The sequence below is a fragment of the Chrysochloris asiatica genome, unplaced genomic scaffold (genome assembly GCF_000296735.1).
Source record: "Chrysochloris asiatica unplaced genomic scaffold, ChrAsi1.0 scaffold00216, whole genome shotgun sequence".
NCBI lineage: Eukaryota > Metazoa > Chordata > Mammalia > Afrosoricida > Chrysochloridae > Chrysochloris > Chrysochloris asiatica.
Window position 1 is genome coordinate 1,357,171 of NW_006408734.1, and position 17,378 is coordinate 1,374,548.

At 37.9% G+C, this 17,378-nt stretch overlaps 1 protein-coding gene and 1 pseudogene across 6 annotated transcripts in view; one reads left to right on the plus strand and one right to left on the minus strand.

The window, feature by feature from the left end:
* The window catches only part of RAP1GDS1 (RAP1, GTP-GDP dissociation stimulator 1), a 219,188-nt gene that overhangs the window by 140,159 nt on the left and 61,651 nt on the right, over positions 1-17,378 (minus strand). For all 6 annotated transcript variants that reach the window (XM_006872955.1, XM_006872952.1, XM_006872956.1 and 3 more), the window contains exon 3: positions 3,924-4,046. In XM_006872955.1, coding sequence (XP_006873017.1) covers positions 3,924-4,046 — 123 coding nt within the window. The remainder of the gene's footprint in view (positions 1-3,923; positions 4,047-17,378) is intronic.
* On the plus strand, positions 16,085-16,561 carry LOC102835889 (annotated as a pseudogene).

The window sequence follows — 17,378 nt, forward strand, 5'->3', positions numbered from 1 at the left end:
TACTGATCCATCCTCTTTGTTTCCAACCTTCACATTCCAAGCACCAGTAATTATCAACACATCTTGATTGCATGTTTGCTCAATTTCGGACTAAGAACTTGTTGTTGCTATTTTTAAGTGCCGTCGAGTCAGTGCTGACTCATAGTGACTCTGTATAGAGTTTCCAAGTAGTGGCTGGTGAGCTTGAACTGCTGACCTTGCAGTACAAACTGACTTTGCAGTCCAGTGCATTAACCCACAATGCCACACACCAGGAAGAAGATGGTAGAATTCTTTAATTACATCATCATTGACTTTAGTGGTGGTGTGTACATCTGAATAACAATGGTATTAACTGATCTTCCTTGTAGGCTTATGGATATTATCCTATCGCAAACAATGCTGTACTTTAAGATAGATCTTATGGTCTTTTTGATGATGAATGTGATGCCATTCCTCTTCAATTTGTCATTCTGGCCTAGTAGATGATGCAGTTGTCAGATTCAAATTAACCAATACCAGGTGGCTTCAGCGTACTGATGCCTAGAATATTGCCCTGCGTGCATTCCATTTCAATATTAACAAGTTCAAATTTCTACCTTAATTTTTGGAACTTACACCAGATCTGCTTAAGGTGTTCAAGACAATCATTATGTATTCAGAACAGTTCAATTTTTGGAAATTAAGGCAGAAATTCTCATTTGATCTTAAAACTTGTTTTTCTTAAGAATAAGCACACATATTATACTGTCGATTCAGAAATTTTGACTGTTTTAGAAAATATCTTTGCAAAAATATTCCTACATACTCTTCCACCACTCGACCGTCAGTTTGTCGCACTGTGGTGGTTTATGTTTTGCTGTGCTGCTGGAAGCTAAGCCATCAGTATTTTAAATAGTACCAGGGTCACCGATGGTGGACAGGTTTCAGTAGGGCTTTGAGACTAAGACACACTAGGAAGAAGGGGAGGTGGGCTACTTCTGAATGGTTAGCCCCTAAATATCTTATGAATAGTAGCGGAGCATTGTCAGCTAGTAACAGAAGGTCAAAGACATAATGAAGAGCACCAGAATATTGTCAGGTATAGTGCTGGAAGATGAGCACTATAGCACTATAGATCCTCAGGTTGGAATGTACTCAAAATGTGACTAAGGAAGAATGAGCTGAAAGTGATGATGCAATGGAATACAGCTTTCGGGACTTTCATTTGCTGATGGGGCACAACTCGAAATAGGAAGAAACATCTGTAAACATCCATTAATAATTGGGATATTGAATGTACAAAGCACGAATCTAGGATAACTGAAAGTAGTTAAATTGAAATGGAAAACATAAGGCAATACTGGAGTCCTGGCGTGGCGCTGTGGGTTAATGCACTGGACTGCAAGATCAGTTTGAACCACAAGGTAGGCTGTTCAAGCTCACCAATCGCTCCTCAGAAACCCTATACAGGGTTGTTTTGAGAGGAACTGACTCCACGGACATAACAACAACATACTATGCCTGAGCCCTGGAAGAGTAGTAGGTTACAAGTTGGGCTGCTAACTGCAAGGTCCTCAGTTCGAAACTATCAGCTGCTCTGCAGGAGAATGATGAAGCTTTCTGCTCCCGTAAAGATATACAGCCTCAGAAACCCTATGCAGGGTTGCTATGAATGGGAGCCAACTCTATAGCACATGACCATACTAGACCTAAAAACAGTTTTAAAAATAAATGATTCGATCTGGAGAATCATGTTGCTTCATATGCAATGCAAACTAGAATTGATCTAGGTTAAAAAACAAAATCAGGACGAGTTTAAACCTACTCTTACATCTGCTTAAGGTATTCAAGACAAGCATTATCTGTTTAGATCAGTTCAATGCTGCTTGAGAATACACTGAATACTCCCAGACCACTAAGAATATTATAAACATTTAAGACAAGAATCCAAACACATGTGCTGATTGTATAATCATAACAAAGATATGATAAACAAACAATGGGTGGCCAGTGTTCAATTAATAACCAAAAAATGATTTACCAGCATAGAACTTCATTGGAACTTCACAGACATTTGAGAACTTTTAGCATAGGGGTTACCCATTAGGCGGCTAACCTCAAGGTCAGCAGTTTGAAACTACCAGCTGTTCCATGGGAGAAAGATGAAGCTTTCTGCTCCCGTAAAGATTTATAGCTGTGGAAACCCTATATAAGGTTGCTAAGAGTTGGAACCAACTCCACGCACATAATCACCACCACCAAAAACATGAAAAAATTTTCATATGCTTTTATTTTTAGTAATACGCATATGAACAAGCTGTTTCACTAGGCCATAAAAACAATGCATATCAGTCCTTTACAATGCCACCTGCCATGCTGATTACACAAATACAGTCAGAAATTATTTATTCCTTCTCTTTAAAGGATAATATATATAATTTATTTAAGTAAAGCATCCAAAAATAACATCAAACTATCAAATTGAGGTATGCTAAAGATATGACAAAGAGTCCTGGTGTGGCACTGTAGGATCAGCCAACCACAAAGTTGGCATTTCAAACCCACCAGTTACTCCTTGGAAACCCTGTATAGAATTGACTCGACAGCACTAAACAACAATGGTATTACAAGCTCTGGTAACATAGTGAGTTACAAGTTAGACTGCTAACACCAAGGTCAGCAGTTCAAATCTACCAGCTGCTTCACAGGAGAAAGATGAGACTTTCTGCTCCCATAAAGAGTTACAGCCTCAGAAGCTCTATCCAGGTAGACAGGGTTCCTGTGAGTCGGAACTGACTCGACAGCACATAACCAACCAACCAAAGGTATGACATTAGTGGTGGTGATTAAGTGCCACTGATTCCGAACCACAGTGACCCTGTATAGGGTTTCCAAGGAGCAACTGATAAGCTTGAACCACCGACCTCGCAGTTCAAACGACTTTGCAGTCTGACACATTAATTAGCCCACAGTGCCACACCAGGAATCTGTTACATTAGTACAGTCTTTTTTAATACTTACAAATTATTTTAATAATTTAGTGTCGTTCTTGAGCTGACTGAATTAAAATTATGTGCAAATAACTGATAATTTAATCCAGAGCAATGGCACTACATATTATATAATCTGAAGTTGCTTTTCACTGTTGATTTTCCAGAGTATTCTTACATGGCAATTTATGGAACATATGTTTTCCCAGAAGGTTAGGCAAAAGACAACTGCACTATTGAAGTTAAGTGTAACTGGAATATTACTGTTGTTGTTAAGTGCCATGGAGTTGGTTCCAACTCATAGCGATTCTGTATAGGGCTTTTCAAGGAGCTGTTGGTGGATTTGAACCACCAACCTTGCAGTTAGCCATCTAGTGCAGTTAGCCATCCTCTGGTGGGGATCGTTGCTATTGTTAAGTGTTGTCAAATCAGTTTTAACTCATAGTGACCTCGTGTAGGATTTCCAAGGAGGGACTGGTGGGTTTGAACCACCAACCTTGCAATTAGCAGTCAAGTGTTTATTGTACAGCTCTACACCAGGACTCCAGTGAGATAGGTCACAATAAAAAATAAACCAATGAGTTTATTTGGTTATAACACAAATCAAAATAATATACATTAATTAAAAAAAAAAAAAGAAAAAGCCTTCTAGTGATAATGCAGACAAATGACTCAGCTCAGGGATCCCAGAACTAAAGAAATAAATGACACAACTGTAGCTAGGATTAGCACTGCTTTTCCTGAATGTTGTTATGAAGGAAAGCAATAGCAAATGAGAAAGATATGGACAGAATGACTATAATTATAGTCATTTTAAACAATTACACAAAAAAGTCAAAGAAAAGAAAAATATAAAGAAATAAAAAAATGTCTAATCTACAAAATTAAAACATAAATGAATAAAACATACTGACAAGTAAGTTGTAAAATTGAAGATGTTCCCAGCAGAAAAGTTCTTGAGGAAAACCTCACCATTTTTGGCTACTTCTGCTATGATGTTAGCTACTTTGGCTGTGCAAGAAGACTGTGGCGTCAACAGATTTGCAAAGAGCTGAAGTATTCCACTTCCTTGAATTTTTTCACTTGTTTCCATATCTGAAAGAGATGCAAAGAGTTTCAATGAAAATCTTCAGCTCTAACATTGACAACTTTATCTACTGTGAAAATTTTGCTTCAAGATGTTCCCAGTCAATAATAGAAATTAGTTTTAGTATGCATTTATCTAAAATAACCTTCAGCTACACAAAACACTTTAATATACAATTTTTTGTCAGTCTACTGTCTTTTTGATTATACCATCTACCATACCAAACTTACTTATCATTTTATGTGGAATTTCTAAGATTAGCTGAAGAGGCTCTATAATTTCATATGACTACGTTTTTTATCAGGAGTCCTGGTGTTGCGCTGTGGGTTAATGCGCCAGACTGCAAAGCAGTTAGAACTGCAAGGTCGGTGGTTCACGCTCACCATCTGCTCCTTGGAAACCCTATACAGGGTTGCTATGGGTCGGAACCGACTCAATGACACTTAACAACAGCAACATACTGTTTTTCCTACAACTAATTTAAATCACCAGTAATATGAAAGGAAAACAGTAAAAAGTAAAACAGAACTCTATTTGGTGATATAGATATTCGGGAGGTTACTTTTCTTTTTTAAAATGCAAACAGGCTATGAAACCAAGCCACTACTTTTGCTGTGTCTAGTCTCAACAATGGGGAGCTCTGGTAGCATATTTGTTACGAATCAGGCTGTGAACCACAAGGTCAGCAGTTCAAAACTACCAGCTGTCCCGTGGGAGAAAGACAAAGCCTTCTTTTCCCATAAAGATTTACAGCCTCGGAAACCCTGTACAGGGTTGCCATGAGTTGGAACCCACTCCACAGCACTTAACAACAACAACAAGCCTCAACAATAACAGCAAAAAAATATTTTTAAAAACAAAAGATGCCCCTTCATTACCTGTAATTTTGAGCACAGCTTACTAAAATAAAAGATAATAAAAGTATTTGGAATGATAAAGGAAATAGAGCCAAAAATCACCACTCTATTGTGAACAATGAAGAGAAATAACATGTTTAAAGGTAAGGGACTGTAATATTCATTAAAATATTCAATTTAAATTTGCTTTGATGTACCTCCTTTGTATCCTCTGTAACTACGTACAAATCATAGAGAACCCTAAAGGATTCCTATTAAGTAAAGAGCAGCTGACAGAATCAATAATTGTTTTGAAGTGCCACTGAGTCAGTTCTGACTCAGAGTGATCCTATATAGGGTTTCTTAGGAGTGGCTGATAGCTTTGAACTGCTAGCCTTGTGGTTAGTGTGGTTAGTAGTCCAGTGCTTATCCTACAACACCACAACAGAGCTCTACAATCAATGGTAGTGATGGTGGTTATGTGCCATGGAGTTGATTCCAACTTATAGCAACCCTCTGTTAAGGTTTCGAGGCTATAAATCTTTACAGGAGCAGAAAGCCTCATCTTTCTCCTGCTGAGCAACTGGTAGATTCGAACTACTGACCTTGCAGTTCCCAACTCATAATCCTCTACACAACCAGAGCTCCTTGTATAATCAATAGAGAGTAGGGAAATCATTTTTAATAAAAGTATATACACACAAAAGAAACATTAATCTATTTCTTTATACTAAGTGCTGATTGTTTAGTGCAGTAGCCTTCAAACTAAGGGTCCTGATCTGTACTCTAATTTTAAACGCTACAGAAACAAATTCAGCATCTTTCTTCCCCTTCACATTTGGTACAGACATAAAAAGGTTTGAGTATACCTACAAATCAGGCAGCTGGTGGTGGTGTGGGAACTTTAAAGTACCCATATAGGAAGGGTAGGGTAAGGGCTACTCTAAGATAGTATCTATGGGAATAACAGCAAGAGTCCTGCCCTAGCAGTCCTGCAAGCACTCATGCTCTCCCCCATAGTCCTAGGTCCACACTGCACCTAACCTCCTGATAGCAAGAAGGCAGCTTATCAGGAAACTTCCAGTAATAAAAAAAGAGGAGAACTGGCTTTGGTCCAGAAAAATTTGAAGTCAGGCTCTGACACCATATGAGGAGAAGTTCAAGCACAGCTTATACAGCTCAAGGCCAATAAACCCAGCTAGGAGAAGGGAGAGAGTAGGTAGAATGAAAAGCAACTCAAACTCATAATTTAAGATTATGACTTGAGAAGGGTTAAGGCTTCCTAACCAAGTTACCAAGTAAATACATTAAAACAATTGGCTTTACAGTTAAATACCAAGAGGGGATATTCAAATATGCTGCATTTAATGATGCTATGCTTGCAGACTTCGTGGTGATAAATTAATAAAAAAGCATTTGATAATCTATTTAGAGCAAACTCTAAGTTAGAAAAGAAAAACGACTGCTATTACTATCACTATTATTCTGAACATGTATTCAGATTAGATTGATAGTACAGTTTTAAAGTAATAAAAATGTTTTCAATTTTACTTAGATTTACTGTAACAATTAAGAACTGGTTATGTTCATATTCTGTATATTAGGGATTCTTTTGGCAGACTGTGCAGAAAAGATGATTTTTCATCAAGCACTTGGGATTGACTACAAAGATCAGGAATATGACTCAAAGAGCCACAGGTCTCCAGGTCTCTAGAGAAATGTATCGCTTTAAGGAATAGTTTTAGAATACAGTGTTAACATGAGACCTGGTCTTGTACCTGGGCACATTTACCCAAATTCAAGGTGTAGCGTTACACAATAAGCACTGTACTACAAACCACAAGATGGACGGTTCATATCCACCAGCTGCTTCTCGGAAACTGTATACAGAGTTGCTATGAGTTGGCATTCGATGGCACTTTACAACAACAGGCAAGTCCCAAATCCTCCCTTATTTTACCCAAAGGTGAACAAAATATTTGCACTTGTGAGACAAGGTAGAGTACACAAGGTTCCTGGATTGGGCTCAAGTAAGTAAACAGATACACAAGAGAGATTAGCTCATATCCTAACACATGTAATTAAGGAAGAACAGACCACCCACAAAAATTCAGTATTTCGTTTCCTTCCTTCTAAGTTAGTTTTCAGGCTGGAATGGTTTGACCTGGCTCCCTAGACATGTCTACAACCTTAAAGGATGACCCACTGTTGGGAGGGGCTCGAATCGGAGTCCCAAAGCACTATGAATACATGACATCCCAGAATAAATTCTGCCAATCCCACCCAATAACCTTTGCTGCCCACTCCATCTTGAAACCAATCTGCACAAGCCCCTTATTATCATAATTTTGCCTAAACAGGCCACTTCTTGCAAACCACTCCTTATTCCTATGAATAAACATGGTGCCTTTCTCTGTCTGAAAACCTTTATAAACCCTAGTCAAAGCTTGCTGTTCACCCTTTTCTTCCACTAATATAACCTTTGTTTGTTTGGAACCTCTGAGTCTTTCCTGGTCATTGTTGATCACTAGAAGGCAATAATTTTAATCAGGGCTTAGTCGCAGGTTGGGGAAAATCTCTCCTGGTAACACTTGGATATACCATGAACAACTCAAACAGAACGTGTCCAAAATATAATTTATTTTTTACCCTTAAACTTAGTCTATCTCAGTGAATGGTAGGAAGCCCTGGAACAATTACACATTCTTCTCTTTCAAGTAAATGTCTTCCTACTTCCTACTTCAATCAAAACTCAGATTCTATAGATTCCTTCTCAGTATCTTTTGCATCTATCCTATATTTTCTACATCCGTACTTTAAGTTCTTCTCAGTTCTGATTTTTACTAAAAACAAAAGCCTGATAAAGAGTTTCCTTCCAATCTAATGTACTCCTTTCCCCCCCCCCAGTCCATCATCTACAATGATAGCAAAATGAACTTCTAGAAAGCAAATTTTATGTCACTCCTTTATTTTAAACCTTTAAGTAGTAGTCTGATATAACTTTTAATTAAACATTCAAATGCATCCATATTTCTTAATCCTGTTTCCTAATACTCTTCCATAGGCATGCTATAATATAGACACATTACAGTAACTTAAAAAGGAGCTCTGGTAGTGTAGTGGTTACAAATCGAGCTGTGAACCATAAGGTCAACAGTTGAAAACTGCCAGCAGAAAAATAAGGCTTTCTACTCCTGTAAAGATTTACAGCCTCGGAAACCCTGTACAGGATCACTATGAGTCAGAACCAACTCCACAGCACACAACTACCACCACCACAATACTTAATAGGAGCTCTGCTTGTTATGAGTTGAACTGCTAATCTCAAGGTCAGTAGTTTGAAACTAATAGCAGTTCTGTGGGAGAAAGATAAGGCTTTCTGCTCCTGTAAAGAATTACATCCTTGGAAACCCTGTACAGGGTCGCTATAAGTTGGAACTGACTCATGGCACACAACCACCAACACCAACACCACCGGACTCACAGTAATCCAAATCAACAATTTATATCATAACTCCTTACTGCACATGATGTTCCCTCTCTGATATGCAGCCTTACATCAAACGCTACCACTTTAGATAATGGCTGTGTATACTCACAGTGTCCTCACTCAAAGCTACTTGACTGAAGCCATTCAAGGTCTTTTTAATGACATAAAACTACCATAAGAACTGTATCTTAAATTTATGTTAAAGGCATTAAAAATATTTAAGCATTTTCAAATGTATCTCTTTATTTTTATAAGTCATAGGAGACAGGCATGGTAGGTCATTTTTCTTCAATTTACAAATAAGGTCATATGGTAAACTTACATGGGAAAAAGATCAAAAGACCAATTTTCTTATTCTTAGTTCAGTGTTATTTCTACAATGCCATTTAGAAGACAAATGTTGTTGACAACAATTTGACTATATTCTCTGAGTTATTAGTGAAACATATTTCTATTTTATGTAATTTTTATATTAATATTTTGCAGGTCTAAACACCGGGGCAAAGACAACATCATGATAAATGGAGAAAAGATTGACATCAAAGACTTCATTCTGCTTGAATCAATAATCAACACTCATAGAAGCAGCAGTCAAGAAATCAAAGGAAGAACACATCGTAGGGGATAGACACATCATAGTTCAGGTGTTGGGGAGGGCAATATACAAGAAGGGGGAAGGGAGTGGAAGAAGAAGGTAGAAAGGGGAACACTTAGGCAGGTTTGCATGGGCTAAATGGGACAGAGGTAAATAGTGATGTATGCTCAACCTTGGAACAACAGGGCTCGGTGATACAGGGATCCAGGCATAGTCTGAATGGGTAAAAGAGGAGAAATAATGTTAGGATGCTTGACTCTTTAATGAATTTGGTTCCCCTTGCCTACAATTGTAAAACAGGAATGGGATAGAAAGGAATATCAGGAAATAGGACTACAGAAAGCTTGTAAGCCCGTCTTCAGCCTACAACTGACTGGAATATCTAATAGTGGTTCTAGAACTTGCCCAGTGAAATAGACTTCTTGCCTATTTGCAGTGTATAGAACCTTACATAGAATCCTGAGTCCCATCCAGAATCTTCTGAGATGGGACATTCCCACTGGAAAGGACAAGAAGACCAGCCTGGTGCAGCTAGAGGAACAGAAGATATTTCTTGAAAGAAAGATCAGCAAGAAAGTTAAAAAACAAAAACGGCAATCTGATTGGCTACTATAAGAACAAGCAAGTTGTTCCTGGGAAGCCATCACGGCAAGCAATCAAGTCCCTTCAAGACAAACTTCATGACTGAAACTCAAAGGGAACACACAACCAGGCATGTAAGCCTGCTGGCAACCATGCTGGTCTACAGGTGGGGGAAAAGGCAGCAATGGAGATATGGGCTGAGTTTGACCATGTTCCATTGATTCTTGTCAATCTGGAGATAAGTAAGAGAAGAAGAGGGGCTGGTTGGTCCGAAGTATGGTGAGACCTGGGGAATCCTAAGCCCATGGACAAGGACATAGCCTTGGAGTGCTAGAGCTGAGAGTGAAATGTCCAGATGATATGAAGTGACAGGAGATGCACAAGAATGCCCAAACTTGCAGGTAGTACCCATTTGATCTAGCTTTGATGGCTTGTGATAAGAACTCAACTAGAGGAAGATAAAAAAAATTGGTAAACGAAATAAGGGTAAACTGCTACAATTTGATGAACTTGATCTATACTTATGGATTTCACAGCTCAAAATATCAACTGAGAGGAAAGGAGTCTTCACATCAAGGATCAATCCCATCCCTTCTGTACACAGGGTTGATAAGGATGGGCAACTTAAATACTGGCTACCTAAAATGGAGGGGGGGCTACTATAAAGGCAAGAAGTGACTGGCTTACAAATATTCAAGAGGAAGTTTAGTTTAAGAGTGTGCGGGAGAAGGTATAACCCCCACTGAATAGTTTTCATCTTGTCTAGATAGGTCTCGTGAAAGGAGTTGGGGATAAGATTTTTATGATTCAATAGTGAGTAACTGTTATCATGACTAATTGCGAATGTCACAACTTTAAAAGTAAAAGTTTTGTAACATAAAGGGGGGAGTAGTTAATCTTACAGTTTAGGACCAGAGGACCCTAGAGCCATCAAGGGAGAAGAGCATGAGCGGAATGTGCGACCCTACCCAGAGAAGGAGCAACACCAGAGATGGAGGCAGAGATGATGACATGGAGAGAGAGAACAGCTGAGGACTCTAGACTCATGGAAATAGAAAGGCTATGTGCTGGCCGCCAAAAGGCAGGCTTGCAGAATGTGCCCTTTGGTTGTTTAAATAATTACATATTCCTAAGTGTTTTCATATACATACAAAAACAAAAAAACAACAAAAAAAGAGGGAATGGATGCAGATGCTGTTGAATGATGATGCATGGAGAAGTTATAATCATTGCAATGACACAAAATACCATAGGATGAGTGTAAAATCGATGCTCTCCCATGTAAACTATCATTCAGTTCACAAAAAAAGAAATCAAATAAAGAAGAATGTTCCTCAGAATTCAGGGTGACAAGGGTTTGTTTTTCTCATACTCTGGGCATGTTATAAAGAGGGACTATCCCTGGAGAAGGACAACATGCTTGGTAAAGTGGAGGGTCAGTGAAAAAGAGGAAGACCCCCCAATGAGATGGACTTACATAGTGATTCAAACATAATAATTGTCAGGATGGCTCAGCAACATGCAATGCTACTTTGTGCTGTGCAAAATGTCACAATGAATCAGAACCAACTTGACATCAAACAAATTGAGGCTGTGACTAAAGGAGAGACAGAGGACAGACTAGGGAAAGAGTGACAGAGACTTAAAACACCTAAAGGGATAGGGACTATTTGTAGTATAAGATGAAAGAAATAACGCAATAAATGAAGAAACAATGTCTCTAAAAGCAAATGAAAGCATATAAAGTGAGAGACAAGCAAACAAAATGGTATTTTTCCCTTATGGGAAATATTTTTACCACTAATAATAATCTCAAAGGGAGTATGCAGACTCTGTAGGAAAAGCACTGACTAGAAGAACCACAAGGGCAGCAGTTTGGGTCCACAAGCTTCTTTTCAGGCGAAAGATGAGGTTTTCTGCTCCCACAATCATTTATAGCCTCAGATACCCCTATATAAAGAAGCTATAATTTGGACTGGACTTATTGGCATTTAACAACAAAGGTCCTTAAACAAAAGAATCATGAGCAAGAAAGAAAAGGATGCTTGCAGTTAGTTACTGAAAGAAAAGAGAGAAGAACAAAGACCCATTTACAAAATGACGTACTATCAGAATCAGAATTTAAAAGAAATTCTAAGAGGTCTTACTCAAAGATGAAGTTGTGAGACTCATTTTATACAAGAAATCATTTTGATAATCTTGCAATCATTTCAATTCCAGGGATAATGTAAGCTGTGGGAGTAGGAAAAGTTAGGTGTTTGAAAGGCACTACTAGAAAAGCAGGGGGATCTGGTAGTTTTACTTTTAAAAAAAAATGTAATTATTATTAATTAAACCAATCTGTATGCTGAGCAAATAATCAAAAAACAAAAACCGGATTAAACGAAGAAGAACTTGACACCAGGTTTGGAGAAAGACTCATTAACAACCGGCAATAATGCAGATGATACAACCTTGCATTAGGTGAAACTGAAAAGTTTATGAACTTTTGTGGGAGTAAATTACAAGTTCCTTTTCAGTAAAATCGCAGAGAGAAAGAAATTCAAAGTTACCAAATGACACTCAAGAGTTGAGAATTACAATAGTGAGAAATTGTTATCATGACTAATTGTGATTGTCATAGCTGTAAATTACAGGTAGAAGTTTTGTAACAAAAAGGAGGGAGTAATCTTACAGTCCAGGAACAGAGGACTTTAGGACCATCAAGGGGGAAGAGCATGAATGGAATGCGGGGAACTATTCCAACAGCAACACCAGAGATGGAGGAAGAGATGATGACAGAAAGAGACAGAGCAGCTGAGGACTCTAGACTGCAGAAAGAGAAAGGTTGTGTGCTGGCGGCCAGAGTGCCCTTTGGTTATTTAAATGATTATATATTACTGAAGGAGCTCTGGTAGCGTAGTGGTTATGAATTGGGCTGCAAACCTCAAGGTCAGCAGTTCAAAACTACCAGCTGTTCCGTGGGAGAAAGATGAGGCTTTCTGCTCCTGTAAAGATTTTCAGCCTTGGAAACCCTGTACAGGGTCGCTATGAGTTGGAACTGACTCCATGGCACATAACAACAACATATATTCCTGAGTATTTTTGTGTATATAAACAAAACAAAAAACAATCAGAGAGAATAGAAGCAAATACTACTGAATGCATGGAGGGCGGATTCTATTCATTGCAATGAAATGAAATACGATAGGATGAGTGCAAAACCAATAAACAATGTTCCCCCATGTAAACTATCACTCAATTCACAATAAAAACTTAAAAAAAAGAAAAGAATTGAGAATTAGAAAGCCAACAAAGAGGCTACTTCTCACCAAGAATAAATGTGAAATTAATTTCACTATGATTTAAAATCATGTCAGAAGATGACCTAATGCTGAAATGACAAAGAATCAATAACTTTAAGTTTGTAATTGTTTTTAAGTGCCAACAAGTCAGTTCTGATTCACAGCAACCCTCTGTAGGGTATCCCAGTCTAGAAATCTTTCTCCTGATGGTATGGTTAGTAGTCCAACCTATCCTATGATAAATTAATTGTGGAGAATGGCTAAGTTACAAGGTATGACACAAATGTTATTGACTATAAATTATGAGTGGGTTTTTAGGAAAGGAAAAAATGAAGTTCTATTTTGAGAAATGAATGGTAGAAATATCAAACTAACACATTTCAAGAAAATTAATATACAAAATTGTCAGATGAAATAATGACTTACTGAATAAGTTATGAGAGACTCTCAGAGATGATGAATATGTATTTTATTATCGCTTGAAGTCTCTCATAACTTATTCAAGGCATCACAAATATGCTAAATACTGATAATTCTATACAAAATTTGAAAATCTAGCACACAACTGCACTGAATCATTCTTAAAAGAAAGGAGATAATGGAACAAAGACATTGAGAAGTAAAACTGGAATAAAGGAATAAGATTATTCCAAGAATTTGGCCATTGTCTTTGGTTCCTAGGAGCTAACCTCCAAATCCTTAGAATTTCTCTAGTGATTGGAATATCTTTGTTATTCCTGAAAAATATCAACCACAGAAGAAAGATCTACTACATGACGTCATTTGGACTTTTGGGCAGACAAGGAGCTTAGAGATTCATCATTTGGCCAATGATTCAATCAATAACAACTGTGTAATAAAACTGCAATAAAAACTCTGGGCATTCATGTTCCATTGACACCCACTGACCTTGAGATGAGAGAGAGAAGAGGAAGAGCTGGCTGGTCTAACGTGTAGGGTGGTGTGCATGAACTCCCAAACTTTCAGCTAATACCCATTTGACCTAGCTTGGATGGCTAGGTGACCAGAACTTAACTAGATGAAAACAAAGATGTTTGATACTGTGAGCAAGTGTAAATTGCTACAATTTGATGAACTGGACTTTTGCTTATGGATGTAGTTGTTCAAAATTCCAACGAGAATGCAAGGATTCTTCACATAAAGGAACGAGCTTGTTTTCCCAGTGTACTGGGTTGACTGTTGTTGGTAAGTGTCTTCGACTCAGTTCTGACTCATAGCAAACCTGCACAGGGTTTCTGCAGAGGGGCTGGTGAATTTGAACTGCTGGCCTTGTGGTTCAAACCAACCTTGCAGTCTAGCACATTAACCCACAGTGCCATACCAGGACTCCACTAGATTGATAGGGACAAGAAAGTTAGACATTGGCTATGAAAAGTTGTGTGTGTGGGGGTGGGGTGGGGGGAGGGCAGAACTATAAAGATATGAAGCAGCTGACTTACAAACTTTCATGAGTGTGCTTAGTTTCAGAATGAGGGCCATAAGGTAGAATCCCCACGGAATGGTTTTCTTCTTTTTCTGATGGATCTGGTGTAAGGGGATGGGCGATAAGAGTGACAGGATTTTATGGTACAACTGTGAGTAATTTTTAGCAGGATTAACTTTGTGATCATTATAATTGTAATGATAAAATATGTGTAACTAAAAGGTGAGAATAGTTCATCTTTTATTTCAGGAACAAATGATCTTAGGACCATCAAGAAGGAAAAGCATACATGGATTGTGAGATCCCTATCTAGAAAAGAGGCAACAGCAGAGATGATGGCATAGGTGGTGGTATGGAAGGTGAGCAGCTGCAGGCTCTAGGCTGGCTTGCAAAATATGCCCTTTGGCAATTCAAGCAATTATATATTTTTTGTTTTGTATGTCGACATCAAGTATTTTTGTTTTGTTCATTTGTGAACTTAAGATGTAAATGGGGAGCTACGGGGAGGAAGCGGGATAACCGTGGCTGCATGGAGAGGCTTGTAATCATTAAGATGAAACAAAGTATATGATTTGTTGAATGTACAGTTGATGGTCTTGTCTGTAAACCTTCACTCAATTTATAGCAAGAAGTTTAAAAAAATACATACAAAAACTCTGGGCATTGAAGCTTGGATAGTTTCTTGGATGATGACACACATTAATGTACCAGGCCAATAACACTCTGGAGGCAAAAACCCTTCTGCCCTCCTTTTGCATTCCCCTCTGTCCTCCTAAGCTTCTAGAAACTACTGATCTAATTACTATTTCTGTAATTTTGCCTGTTCCAGCATGTTTTATACTTGAGAACATACTATGTAGCCTATTCAGCCTATATATTTAAGGCTACTTCATATCTTTTCATGGTGTGACATTCATTTCTTTTTACTGAATGATATTCAGATGTTATATTGTTATTGTTAAGTGCCATTGAGTCAGTTTTGAGTTACAGTGACCCTATGTAACGTTTCTGAAGAATGACTGGTGAATTGGAACTGCCAACCTTGTGGTCCAGTGCATTATCCCACAGAACTACACCAGGATTCCATTCATGAATATTGGTAATTTCGCATTATCACCATTTATTAAAATTTATGTGCCAACCAGTAAAGCCAATGATGAAGAAGATAAAGAATTCTGTGAACTTTTGCATTGTGAAATTGAATAAATATGTAATCAAGATACAATGATAATAACTGGTACTGAAATGCAGAAGTTAGAAACAAAGAGGAAGGATCAGCAGTTGAAAAATACATTGTTGGTGATAGAAACGATGCTGGAAATCACATGATCGAATTTTAAAAGACCAATGCAAATCTTTTTATCAACAACATAATGGCAACAATACACATATACCTCAGTGTATATTTTACAAAGGAATCAAAGTGACTACATCTGTTGGAAGGGACCATGGAAAAGTGTAACATCATCAGCAAAAAAAAAAGCTAGGGACCAACTATGGAACAGACCATCAACTGCTCAAATGCAAATTCAAGGAAACACTGAATAAAATTAAAGCAAGTCCATCAAAATCAAAATACAACCTTAAGTATATCCCACCTAATTTTAGAGATCATCTCAAGAACAGAGTGAACACACTGAACACAAATGATCAAAGATTGAAGGAGTTGTGGGATGACATCAGAACATCATACATAAAGAAAAAGAAGAGTCATTTTAAAAAGAGTGGCCTTGTTCTCTGCCCTCCCCCTGTTTGTGCTGACATAGCCCAGCTCTCGCTAGCTTTGGGTCCACTGCTTCCTTAGGCCCGAATACCATGCCTTCAATTAAGTTGCAGAGTTCTCTGATGGAGAGATATTTGAAGTTGATGTGGAAATTGCCAAACAATCTGTGAACATCAAGACCATGTTGGAAGATTTGGGAATGGATGACGAAGGAGATGATGATTCATTTCCTCTACCAAATGTTAATGCAGCAATATTTAAAAGGGTCATTCATTGGTGCACCCATCACAAGGATGACCCTGCTCCTCCTGAGGATGATGAAAACAAAGAAAAGAGAATAGAAGATATCCCTGTTTGGGACCAAGAATTCCTGAAAGCTGACCAGGAAAAATTTTCTGAACTTATTTTGGCTACAAACTACTTACGTATCAGTCACCTGCAAGACTGTTGCCAATATGATCAAGGGGAAAACTGAAGAAGTTCATAAGACTTCAATTATCAAAAATAACTTTACTGAAGAGGAGGAAGCCCAGGTATGCAAAGAGAACCAGTGATGTGAAGAGAAATGAAATGTGCACGACAATGTAACACTGTAAGGATTATTCCAAATACTAGTTGCACTGCTGTTTATAATTGTTAATATTAGGCAAACAGTAGACAAATGCAACAACAAGTCAATTGTACTGGCAGAATTCTGTCTTCACGTGTAGTACAGATTGTAAAACCTGGAGCTGAGTTTCTCCTAGTTTGATCTAAAGGTTTTTGTTTGTTTGTTTGTTTGCTCTGAATAAAACTGAACTGTGGGTTCTCTATAGAAAGTGGGTGGGAAAACAAAACAAAACAAAAAACCCCAAGAAACAGGAAAGAAAGAAAAGACTGAAATGGTTTCAGAAAAGACCAAAACTTGCTCTTGAACATAGAATAGCTACAGCAACTAAAAAAAAAAAAAAAATGATGAAGCAAAGAACTGTACAGAAGGTTCAAAGAGAAGTTCAAAACAAAGTATAATTATTACAACGACATTGCAAAAACCTGTAGTTAGAAAACCAAAGGGGAAGCCATCTACCCATTTTTCAAACGGAAAGAATTGAAAAGAAATGCTAGCCTCAAGTTGCAATATTAAAAGATTCTATGGGCAAAATGTTGACTGTTGTAAGCAACATCTAATAAGATAGAAGGTATATACAGAGTCACTGTACTAAAAAGGAAGAACACGGTCAGCATTTCTCAAGCTGGGGGAACTGAAGAAAAAATTGAAGCCTCGACTTTCATTACTGAAAGATTCTTTGGGCAAATTATTGAATGATGCAGAAAGCATCAAGAGAAGATGGAAGGAATACACAGAGTCACTGTACCAAAAGGAAATGGTTAATGTTGAACCATTTC